General features: G+C 33.2%; 1 protein-coding gene across 5 annotated transcripts in view; it reads left to right on the forward strand.

The window, feature by feature from the left end:
- cplane1 (ciliogenesis and planar polarity effector 1) overlaps window positions 1-12,687 on the forward strand; it is a 60,313-nt gene that overhangs the window by 44,304 nt on the left and 3,322 nt on the right. For all 5 annotated transcript variants that reach the window (XM_067398936.1, XM_067398938.1, XM_067398939.1 and 2 more), the window contains exons 38-53: window positions 997-1,131; window positions 1,214-1,285; window positions 1,409-1,536; window positions 1,642-1,831; window positions 3,243-3,454; window positions 4,531-4,621; window positions 4,707-4,835; window positions 6,270-6,305; window positions 6,402-6,435; window positions 6,517-6,648; window positions 7,896-8,055; window positions 8,944-8,999; window positions 9,181-9,291; window positions 9,441-9,604; window positions 9,699-9,794; window positions 12,189-12,316. In XM_067398936.1, coding sequence (XP_067255037.1) covers window positions 997-1,131; window positions 1,214-1,285; window positions 1,409-1,536; window positions 1,642-1,831; window positions 3,243-3,454; window positions 4,531-4,621; window positions 4,707-4,835; window positions 6,270-6,305; window positions 6,402-6,435; window positions 6,517-6,648; window positions 7,896-8,055; window positions 8,944-8,999; window positions 9,181-9,291; window positions 9,441-9,604; window positions 9,699-9,794; window positions 12,189-12,316 — 1,874 coding nt within the window. The remainder of the gene's footprint in view (window positions 1-996; window positions 1,132-1,213; window positions 1,286-1,408; window positions 1,537-1,641; window positions 1,832-3,242; window positions 3,455-4,530; window positions 4,622-4,706; window positions 4,836-6,269; window positions 6,306-6,401; window positions 6,436-6,516; window positions 6,649-7,895; window positions 8,056-8,943; window positions 9,000-9,180; window positions 9,292-9,440; window positions 9,605-9,698; window positions 9,795-12,188; window positions 12,317-12,687) is intronic.

Raw genomic sequence — 12,687 nt, forward strand, 5'->3', positions numbered from 1 at the left:
ATGTTATTTCAGTTAGTCGCCAGAACATTTTCATTTATCTAATATTTATATTGACAGTTTTCTATGTAATTTATTAATTTTTTAAATATTTCTATTGTTTTAATTCATTTTTATTTCAGTTTGTTTTAATAATTGAATTACTTCATTTTAAACTTATTTTATTTCAGTTAGTTGCCGAGATGACATTTTCATTCTCGTTTGTTTATCTAATATTTATATTTTCAATTTTCTTTTAAGTAATTTTTTTTGTACTTTTGTCATTTTTATTAATTTTTTAATATTTCTACTTAGTTTTAATTCTTTTTTTTCAGTTTTAGTTTTAATAATTTTATTACTTCAGTTTAATTACAGTTAGTTGCCAAGACAACATTTTCATTTTCATTTGTTTACCTAATATTTATATTTACAGCTTTCTGTTTTCTTAATTTTTAAATATTTCTATTGTTTTAATAATTGTATTACTTCAATTTAAACTTATTTTATTTCAGTTAGTTGCAAGACAACATTTTCATTTGTATATTTATATTTTCAGTTTTCTTTTATTAATTTTGTTTTGTGGTTTTGTCATTTTTATTATTATTTTTTATATTTCTATTTAGTTTTAATTTTTATTTCAGTTTTAGTAATTTTATTACTTAAATTTAACTTATTTTGTTTCAGTTTTTGATTGTCTAATATATATGTATACAGTTTTTCTTTTTTTAGTAATTTTTAATATTTCTATTTAATTTTAATTCATTTTTATTATAGTTTTAGTTTTTAGCAATTTTAGTACTTCAATTTAAACTTTTTTTTAAGTTTTTTGTCTAATATATTTGACTATATAAATATATTCGATAATATATATATATATATATATATATATATATATTTTTGATTTAAGCTTTACTTCATTTACCAAAAAATTTAATAGTTTTAGTTTTTGTTAACAACAACATCACTGTCTTCCTTATTTCCCTCAAATGTTGATGACATGTAAATGTGTTTGCGCTGCAGGCAGCTTGGAGTCGGATCTGAGCGGACAGCCGTTGTTGGATCAGGTGTACGTCACCTCGGCCGAGCTCCATGCGTTCGCCTCCACGCAGAAGAGACCTCCTGAGATCCAGGACGCCTGTACGAACACTGATGCGGGTATGTGGTCTGATCGTGTCCCAGCACCTGATATCACACACTTTATCTTCTCTAATGTCAGTTCTGCTTTCCTTTACTCTAGAGCCGCTGCGCTCCATCACAGATACAGCCGTTTCTGTCCAACCTCAGTCATCTCCCAGCATGCCATCTGCTCGTAAGTTCATGAGATGAATGTGATCTCAAGCTCTGATCACATATATATATTTGTGTGTGAGTGTGCATATATCATTATTTGCTCATTATTTGTTGGTCTTCTGATGTGTTTCTACACTCACAGCTGAAGGAGGGCTGCTTGATGTTCCTCCAGTCGTTCCTCCAGACGTGTTCTTGAATCTTCTCTACTCTAAAGACAAATCATCAGACCAGCCGGAAACCAGAAGCCTTGCAGAGTCAAACGCAGATCCTGTAGGGAAATGCTGCAATAAAACCATCAGACTATAATCTAATCAATCAATATTTTGACAGTTATTGCGAGTTTGATTAGTAATTCTCTCTGTGTTCTTACTGTAGAATCCTGAGGGACGGAGGTTTCTCAATGTGATCGATCTGACGGACGACTCTCTCCTTCAGAATCTGCCTCCATCACCGCCATCATCTGCTCAGCTCCACCTACTAGCAGCTTCTGTCGTAAACCCCGCCCATAACCCCGCCCCAAACAACACTGAGCACTTTACTGAGAATCCGGCTGCGGAGATTCCAGGTACACTGTTCATTTACAGGAAGTCTCATCAAATTCCTTTGACCTAAAATATAAGTTAATATTTCAGTAATGATTAACCGCACATTCTCTGATGTGATAAAGCACTTTGCTAGCATCAATTAGAATGTTGCCTGCATGTTTTAGCATGTTGTTAACATGAATTAGCATTTTTTAACATGCTGTTAACATGAATTATCATATTGCTAGCATGTTTTACACATTTTTAGCATGAATTAGAAAATTGTATCACATTTTAACATGTTGTTAGCAATAATTAGCATGTTTGCTTGCATGATTTAGACTGTTGCTAGTGTGTTTTAACACGTTTCTAGCATGTTTTAACATGTTAACATAATTTAACATGTTGTTAGCATTAATTAACCTTTCTAGAATGATTTAACATGTTGCTAGCATTTTTAGGAGGTTGTATGTTTTAACAATGTTGCTAGCATTAATTAGCATGCTGTTAGCATGTTTTAACATGTTGTTAACATGAATTAGCATTTTGGTAGCATGAATTAAATTTCTAGCATGATTTAACATGTTGTTAGCATTTTAGAATGTTGTTAGCATGTTTTAGCAATGCTGCTAGCATTAATTACCATGTTCTTAGCATGTTTTAACATGTTGTAAGCATGAATTAGCATGTTGATAGCATTTTGCTAGCATGTTAATAACATGTTGCTAGCATGTTAATACCATGAATTGGCATGTTGCTAGCATGTTTTAACATGCTGTTAGCATTAATTAGCATGTTTCTAACATGATTTAGCATTTTATTAACGTGTTTTAACATGTTAGAATGTTTTATCATGTTATTAGCATTTTTTAACATGCTGTTAACATGAATTAGCATGTTGTTAGCATGACTTGGCATTTTGCTAGCATGACATAGCATTGCGCTAGCGTGTTTTAACATGTTAGAATGTTATAACATGTTAACATGAATTAGCATTTTGCTAGCATGAATTAACGTTTCTAGCATGATATAATATGTTATCATTTTAGGAATGCTGTTAGCATTTTGTTTAGCAATGTTCTGCTAGGATGTTTTAGTATTTTGTTAGTATTAAGTAGCATGTTTAAGCATTTTAATAACATGATTTAACATGTTGCTAGCATTTTGTTATCATGAATTAGCATGCTTAAGCATGTTGATAGCATGTTTTAGTACATTGTTAGCATTGAATTAGCATGTTAATAGCATGAATTAGCATGTTTGCTAGCATGTTTTAACATGTTAATAACATGAATTAACATGTTAATAACATGAATTACCATGTTGCTAGCATGTTAATAGCATGAATTGGCATTGTTGTTGCCATGTTTTAACATAATTATAACAACCTGTGAGTCAGACCATCCTGTATCTAGTGGCCTATCCAGACTAACTGGTGTTTATTTCCCGCAGGGCCCTCAGTAGTGTGCGACTCTCCTGAAGCTGTGCTCGGCGGAGACCCCGTGACTCTGAGCGTGCTGAAGGCCGTTCAGACGCCTGGTTTGGAGCGAGCGTTGATGTCCAGGAGTCAGATCTCAGCGCGGCTCTCAGAGATGGACGCTCAGCTGCTCAGACTGCAGAGCATCGCCGATCACATGGAGCGAGAGTTCGCCAACACTAGACTGGTGAGTGAATCAAACAACAAACAATCTCAAATCTAAATCGTCGAGAAAAAATTAGATTAAAACGCCCTTATTATGATTTTTTGACAGTTGATTCTGTTTTTAAATCCGTTTTTTAAAGCTATGTTGAATTTTGTAATGTTTTATAGTTACTATTGTAAATTTTATAGCATATTATTATAGTTTATATAATTATTTTTTATTACCCAGCTTGCAGTTAGCTTGCAGTTATCATGTTTAACTCTATTGTTAACATGAATCATGTTTTAGCCAGATTTACCATTTGACTAGTATGTATTACCACATTGTTAGCATGTTTTTAGCAAAAAATAGCATGTTGTTAGCATGTTAACATGAATTGGCATGTTGCTAGCATTAATTAGCATGTTGTTAACATGTCTTAACGCATTGCTAACAAGATTTAGCTTAGCATGTTGCTTGTTAGCATGAACATTTAGTTAACATGATTTAAGTTGTTGCTGACATGTTTAAGGATGCTGTTTGTATGTTTTAAAAATGCTGCTTGTATTAGCATGTTTTAACATTTTGTTAATGTGTTTTAGCACGTTGATAGCATGAATTAGCATGTTTGCTAGCATGTTTTAACATTTTTCTGGCATTAATTAGCATTTAACCAACATGATTTAGCTTGCTGTTAGAATGTTTCACTCCATTGTTAACATGAATTATCATGTTGTTAACGTTTTACCATTTGACTAGCATGTATTACCACATTGTTAGCATTTTTAACATGTTTTTAAGCATAAACTAGCATGTTGTTAGCATGTTTTAACTCATTGTTAACACGTTTTAGCATGTTGCTTGCTAGCATGAATGAACATTTTGTAAACATGTTTTAACTTTTTGCTAACATGTTTAAGGATACTGTTATTATGTTTTAACAATGCTGTTCGCACGAATAAGCATGTTTTAGCGTTTTAACATGTTTTAGCACGTTGATAACATGAATTAGCATGTTGCTACTATGTTTTACCATCTTGTTGGCATTAATTAGCATGTTCCATGTTTTAGCACATTGTTAGCATGATTTACTGTTTTGTGCCCTTGTTCTTCTTCAGCTGGTGAACACTGTTGAGTCTCTGAGCCCCTCAATGACGGACGGTGTGGAGAAGAAACCTCTCTCCAGCTCACTCAGAGTCATACAAGAAGGTTAGAAAACTTTCATAACTTTATATATAGATAAAATAAACAAGGTCGTTGAGCACTTTTGTGTTTGTACTGAATCTGAGAACAGTGAGGAGTTACTGTCCTTCACCGCATTGGTTTGGAAGGACGGCCGACCCACAGAGAGAAGATGAGGAGGTTTTGTCTTCTTCTGTATTGAGCCGAAGTTCAGTCCATCACAAGCGCTCTCCTCCTGCAGGTACATTATTTTAACACATTGTTAACATAACTTAGCATGTTTTAATATATTGCTAGCATGACTTAACAAGTTGCTAGCATGTTTTAGCATTATCTAAAACATTATAGCATGCTGTAATGTTTCGCCACATTGCTAACATTAAAAAGCATGTTGCTAACATGTTTTAGTACATTGTTAGCATTGAATTTGCATGTTGCTACCATGTTTTAACACATTGTTAGCATATTTTTATCATGAATTAGCATGTTAACACTCAGCATTAATTAACATTTTGCTAGCATGTTTTAACACTTTGTTAACATGAATTAGCATGTTGTTAACATTATTTAACACATTGCTAACATGAATTAGCATGTTTTAATATTGATAGCATGACTTAACATGTTTGCTAGCATTTGTTTGAATGTTGCAAGCATGTTTTAACATGATTTAAAACATTATAGAACACTGTAATGTTGTTAGCACACATTGGTAGCATTAATTAGCATTTTGCTAGCATGTTTTAGTCCATTGTTAACATTGAATTACCATGCTGCTAGCATAATTTAGCATTTTTTAACATGTTAGCATATTTTAACATGAATTAGCATGTTAACACTTTGTTAACATGAATTAGCATGTTTTTGCTAACATGATTTTACACATTATTAGCATAGATTAGCAAGCTAGCATGTTTTATCACACTGCTAACATGAATTAGCATGTTTTAATATTGATAGCATGACTTAACATTTTTTGCTAGCATGTTTTTGAATGTTACAAGAATGTTTTAACATGATTTAAAACATTAAAGCATGCTGTAATGTTTCGCCACATTGCTAGCATTAATTAGCATGTTATCATTTTTAGTACATTGTTACGATTGAATTAACATGTTGTTAGCATAATTTAGCATGTTGCTATCATGTTTTAACACGTTAGCATATTTTAGCATGTTGTCAGCATTTTTAGCACATTGTTAGCATGAATTAACAACTTAGAACACAACTTGTTAGACATGGCTTCATTTCATAGCAACTTCAGAGTAAAATATATTTGATAAAATATAAATTTTGTATAAAATAAAAAATGTTTAGATTTACAGTAAATTTAAACTTCTGTAACTTTTTCATACTTTAATTTTTTCAAGTGCATTTAATCGCTTGCCAAATCTGTTTCACCAATATACTATTATGGAGAAACCTGATCCTAGACCAGCAGTTATGGCAGCATTTCCCTTTAAAGGCCAACAGAATCAGCAGAAGGCAGGGGACACGGCTTGCCCAGCCTTACACACGCTTCGCCTGTAAATCGTTTCAGTAAATCATTTTAGATTTTGTGTAATAGATGTCGACTGCATCACGTTGTGTATTAATCCAGTTTCAGAAACTCATGTTCACTGGTGTGGTTTAGGTTCCTCAGGTCCTCAGTTTAACATGATCTTGTTGTTTTCAGTGAAACCAGAGCAGCGTGAGCGAGATAGTGATCTAGGTGAGAGACCTGCAACACACACACACACACACACACACACACACACACCTACAGCTGCAGTCATGGATGTCTGTGTTGTTGATTCTGCCCCTGCAGGTTTGACGGAGTCTTTGCTTGAGGATCCTGGGAAGTAAGTTTGTATTAAAGTGATGTCTCTTTATTTGTCCCTGTGATTCTCCTCCTTTTCATCCCTCTGTTTGTCTCTGATCAGACCGGCGGAGGAGACTCTGGGTGTGAGCGGCCTCAGTGACGTGAAGGACATCTTGTGTGAGTTAATCAGGGACGGGGCTTTATCTCGATCAGCGCTGGATCTGTCTCGATCAGGAACGCTTCACCTGAGCAGGTGAGATTCACAGTAATCCGCTAACTAGGATGCTTAATCCTAATTCTACAATTTTGATAGAAGTTGTAGCATATATTTCTTCCCCTCGAATCATATTAAGGTTTCAAAGTTTCTTTCATCAAAAAACTGAGTTTTTCATAAGCAGTTTTTACTCAGATGCATTGTTAATTTGGTAATTTAGTAGTTTTTATTAATATTTTGAATTGATTTTTACGTTTAGCATTTTCATTTTTAAGTTTAGTTAATGTTTTAGTTTTTTTTTTGTGTGTTTTTAAATATGTATATATTGTTTTTATTAATTTTTATTTCAGTTTAATTGTAGTCATTTTAGTACTTCAAATTAATCTAAACATAAATTAAAAATGTTGCCTTTGCAAATAACTGAAATAATTAAAACATATATTTTTAGATTTATAGATTTTTTTTTATTTTACTTTATTTTGTTGTATTTTCTTTTTCTTTTTTCTTTTCTTTTTTTTAACTTTATTTTACTTTACTTTTTTAATTTTATTTAACTTTATTTTATTTATTTTTTATTTAACTTTATTTAACTTTAATTTTTAAATTTAATTTAATTTATTTTATTTTATTTGACTTTATGTTATTTGACTTTATTTAAAATTACCTTCTTTTTTATTTAACTGTATATATTGTTTTTATTAATTTTTATTTAAGTTTTAATTGTAGTTATTTTAGTACTTCAAATTAATCTAAACATAAATTAGAAATGTTGCCTTTGCAAATAACTGAAATAATTAAAAAATATCTTTTTAGATTTATAGATTTTTTTATTTTATTTTACTTTATTTTATTTATTTTATTGTATTTTATTTTACTTAATTTATTTTGTTTTACTTTATTATACTTTACTTTTTAATTTAATTTATTTTATTTTATTTTACTTTATTTTTAAATTTAATTTTACTTTTTTATTTTATTTTATTTTATTATTTTATTTTATTTTTATTTTTTATTTTTTATTTTACTTCATTTACTTTATATTATTTTATTTTATTTTTATTTTATTTATATTTCATATAACAAAATGTAACTAAAATGTGTTGAATAGTTTAGTTGTCTAATAGTTACCCTGTTTGGATAAAAGTATCTGATTGTAAATGATATGTAAATGTAAATGATCTCTGTTATGATTGGCTAACATCAGCCCTGCTAAGTAGATTAGTGAGCCATGTGTGACATATTTACTGATGGATTTGATTGGTCTGTTTATTTGTGGTGGGCGGCAGGTCAGAGGTCAAGCCGAGCGGAGCCATGATGGAGGATGAGCGGAGGGATCTGAGGATGTGGATGAGGAGGAAGCAGAGAGAGCGACTGATAGAATACCGCAAACAGAGAGAAGGGAAGAGAGAGAGCGAGCGCAGACCCTTCATCTCTCCTCTTACACACGTGAGACGCTTCAGAACAAACGTTACTGATTGTCAATCAGTCAGAATCAGTATTTCTTACAGTTTTTCTTTAGGGTTTCTTCATGCAAAGACTTATTTCTGTAATCTTTTGACTGGTACAGTAATTTAACATAGGCCTATACAAAATTTTCTTCACATGATGTGCAATAATACGTGCATGCATGAGATCACAAAAATCATGTTTTTTTGTCAAGAGTGGACATTAATCCTGTTATCAGCATGATCACAGAGGGTTTTTTACAGCCTACCTGACTGAAAGAGCTCATTAATATGCAGGTTATTACAGCTCATTATGCGATTCTTTTTTCTTCTCAGGTGTGAATCACAGCATTATTCATGATGATTCACGCCTCCACGCATACTGTGTTTCTTGACAAAAAAGTGTCAAAAATCAATATATCAGTATAAATCAATATATATCAATATATTGTTTTATATGAACGAGTAGGCAGGATCATTTTTACATCACTTTGAAGCAAAAACCTCCAATACCCAGAAATCTTGTAAACACCAATTTAATTTTTATTTTTTTTTGGCCTTATTTCAGTGATTTCAGTTTTTTGTTTTTTCAATAACCACCACATTATTCCTTCAAAAACACAAACATGTACATACATGTTCCTCACATATTATGGTAGCCTAGTTTATGCTGAATACAATGTAAAGACACTTTTTCCATTAATATGTTTATGAACAACTGAAAAAAGCTCAAATGTCAAGGGATGTCAAAACTTCTCCAGGGCCCCCAAAATCCTCAGACCCCTGAGGGTTAATGTTTTGAAGTCTATAAGGAAAGCTTGAAGCTGTAGTTTTGCACAAAACTCTGTTGATAACTTTACTTTTCTTGAATAATTCACTCCCGTTGCAGAATCCAACCTCTGTAGATCTGACAACCAACAGGAAAAGCAAAGAAGAAAGAGACAGGTATGATTCTGTGTTTATGTGTGTTAAACTAACATTAGTTGTGTTCAATACACTTACCGTTTTCGTCATTGAACGTCGGAGTCTGATAGCTATTTATACTACAAAATGGTGCACAAGTATGTGAATTGCGCACCTATCCAGTGGTTTCCCACATGCTTCATATTATTCCATGTGCTCTCAGGATGGTTCTTCAGGAGCATCATGAACAGAGAGCTCGTGATGCCTGCAGTCTGATCACTGACCTGCTCACGACGCCGCTGAACCTTCCCACAAATCCCCACGAGACACTCAGGTCAGTGTTATTGTTCCTACTGCAATTTGCTAAATGTGATGCATCTTTACAGGAACGTTTGGCAACTCGCTGTGTTTTTGATAACAGAGCCAATGTTTTGTTTGGAGAAGGAGCACAAATCACTCTTAATGTCCTGCTCTGTGTTTCAGGAGCAGAAGTCAATCCTCTGGGAAAAATAAGAGAATTCCGAAGAACCACAGCGGACCACACAGACGCTCGGCATCTTCTCTCGGAAAGACTGTTGTGCTTCAGAGGAAATCTGCTGCGAAAGACCACGGCTCATTGAGCGGGAGGCTCGGGCTGCACAGACCAGGTTCATATTGTATAATTTAATGATTTCATTTATTAATATTGATCGTGATCATTTGAAAACCGAGTATCGCTTCAATCCCATGTTTCACGTTCAGCCAGCGATCTTCCAGGCGATCGGTTATCCCAGGTTACTCGCCGCGGGATGCTGTCCGACCTGAGAACCAGACAAGGGACGAAGACTGTTCATCAGAGTATGGAGTTTTTTAATGTGTTTTTGTAAAAATATCAGAATCAATGTGAGATTGATTGCCAAGTATGAGCAATTTGTCTTGGTGAAACTTCTAATAATCAATATATATATATATATATATATATATATATATATATATATATATATATATATATATATATATATATATATATATATATATATATATATATATATATATATACATATATATATATATAAATATGAGCCATTCTACAGAATTGGTGCAAACTGCTGTCCCACAACCAAAAAACTGATTTTAAAAAGCATTTAAGTATTCAAATGTTAGATCTATTATCTATTGAATCCCACAATAATATTTAAATATCAGTAAGCTCAATATATATAAAAAATCATAATTTATTGGGTACTTTCAATTGGGAGGTGTCAGTCCTGAACCCTAACCCCTAAATTTCAACTTGTGAAAATTATATTAAAGGGCTTGTTCGCTGTTTTCTAGGCTTGATTGTGTTTATGGGGCGCAGTTTAACATGTCTTAATGCTTAGTTTTTAAAAAAATGCCATATTTTTCATATATTTTACCTTTATTTTACACCACTGTTTCCCTTCTCCTAAAAACGCACTAAGTTCCTGGTTCTATGAAGCCCCTCCCTCAGAAATACGCAATGGAATGAGATTGGTTAGCTGGCCCTGTGTATTGTGATTTGCTGTCCGGAATACGTTGTCACAATTCACGTTGTCCGGAAACGCCACGCCCCTTACCATTACAGGCAAACATCGCATGTGCTTCGGTTCAGTCTTTGTTTAGGTGGAAATATATAAGCGTCAATATTGCTGTATCAATTTGAGCCCGAATCAGACCCAGATAGCAGAAACGATGAAGAGGGTCAAGCAGAATCTCTGCAAGTACGGCTTTTAATGGACGTTTATGAATGTAGTATTTGTTTTGTATTTGTGTCAAAGTGTTTAGATATGCTGTCACTTGCAAGTGTTACTGATGCCCCATAGTGTTCTGATTAAAGCTTTACTGTAGCTGAATACATGACGTGTTTGTAGGCGTTTGTTGGAGAAGCTTGAAATAGAATTGAGCTAACTGGCTAGCAAAGCCAAAACGCGTTGGTCTTTGTTTTAGTCCCAGAAACTATATAACTTTATAAAAAAATAAAACATACTTAGGCTACAGTTTGGGGCCCATAAACAGCAGCTTCTGCTTTTAAAGTGGGAACTGCTCCATTTTTCAGCCTTTGTGCAAATCCAGCATTGATTCTGGAAGCTGTCCTTCGTAAAAAATGTGCAGCACAGACATTTTTAACATTGTTCATGAAGTCCAGTGTCCCTAGGAAGAAGACTTGTATGCATGTGACATGGCCTCGCCCACTTTTTTGCATGTTCCAGGGTTTATGTTAATTGTAGGGTTTATGATGTCACCAACCTGGGAAGAAGCTTGTTGTAGTCCAAACCAGTTGTTTTTGTAGGCATTAAACTGCCATAACTTTAAAAGACTATCTCTGTTTGCATTGAACTTTCAGCGCTGTAACTTTGCAGACACTGTTTATGCTCAAGCAGCAACATTACACACTAACTAAAGTTAAAAAAGTCAAATCGCAATGAATCACCCCTTTAATAATTTTGATTTAAACGTGTTCAAAAGTCTGAAAATCTGTGTGTAACTTTAAAGAACGTCACTACCAAACACCTTTTTCTGCAATTAAGCAAACTTTTTTGGGTATTACTCAATAATATGTAGTTTTTGTGTGTGTTCAACTGTTCAGATCTGTGCTAGCTAACCATGTGATGATTATCATCTTTGAGCGACTCAAAAGTGTCTAAAATTGTCATTACCGAAACAATCATTATTGTTTCGGTAGTGACAAAAGGAAACACAATCATTTATATGGGGGAAATAAATACAATTTTAATGAAGTTATGAAAATCATTAATATGTTTTAGTATGTGAGTTAAATTGTGTCATGTGATGTGTCACTACCAACACATTATTGTCACTACCGAAAATGTGCAGTCACGACCGAAACATGGATGTTTTGTCAAAAATAAAGTGTATTGATTTATCATCTAAGATGTTATTATAGTGTTTGGTTCAAACTAATGAATCCTTCACTTTGAAATCAGTGTGATAAACGTTATGACTTTTACAAAGAAAGATTGGATTCAAATTAATAGAAATGTGTACCTGGATATTATACAATTTGCATACATACAAAGTTTGTGGAAAAAGACATTTTTTCCCCAAGACGTTTCCAGCTCTGTCTTTGCACCAGTTCTGTAGAATGACCCAAATACAAACTAGACAAATAATGTGTGTACAACATAATCTATACACAGATATAATTATGCAAGGATATATGCAAATATACGACATTCATATATTCACATATTCACGTTTCTTCTTCTGTAGGGACGAAAAATGGGCTCCACACGTTTACAGCCAAACAGAGAGCAGTGAAAGAGAACGATCAGGGACATGTGGAGGACAGAGACGATGTCCACAGGATTCTTCTGCTGGAGGATCATGACGTCACACACGTGAGAATTCACAAACACTAACAAAACCTAGTCTGTGTCCTTTCAACCCTCTGGTTGTCTTCGGTCATTTTAGACCAAGACATTTTCTTCATTTTTACTTCAAGGGAACAGCACAAATTTGACAAAACTTCTGACAAAAAAATTGTGGACATAATTAGGAAAAGCTAAATGGCCAGAAATGATAGGAAATTAACGGGAAAATACGAATTTGTTGAGGTACAATCTACAAACCAGCCACAGTGAAGTATTCCAAATGTATAAATATACAGTATATCTGAGTGCAAAACATGATAAAAGTAATTATGTTTGAAAATACTAATATAAGCATGCTAATTCATGCTATTAACATGCTAAACATGCTAGAAAAATGT

The sequence above is a fragment of the Chanodichthys erythropterus genome, chromosome 10 (genome assembly GCF_024489055.1).
Source record: "Chanodichthys erythropterus isolate Z2021 chromosome 10, ASM2448905v1, whole genome shotgun sequence".
Lineage (NCBI taxonomy): Eukaryota > Metazoa > Chordata > Actinopteri > Cypriniformes > Xenocyprididae > Chanodichthys > Chanodichthys erythropterus.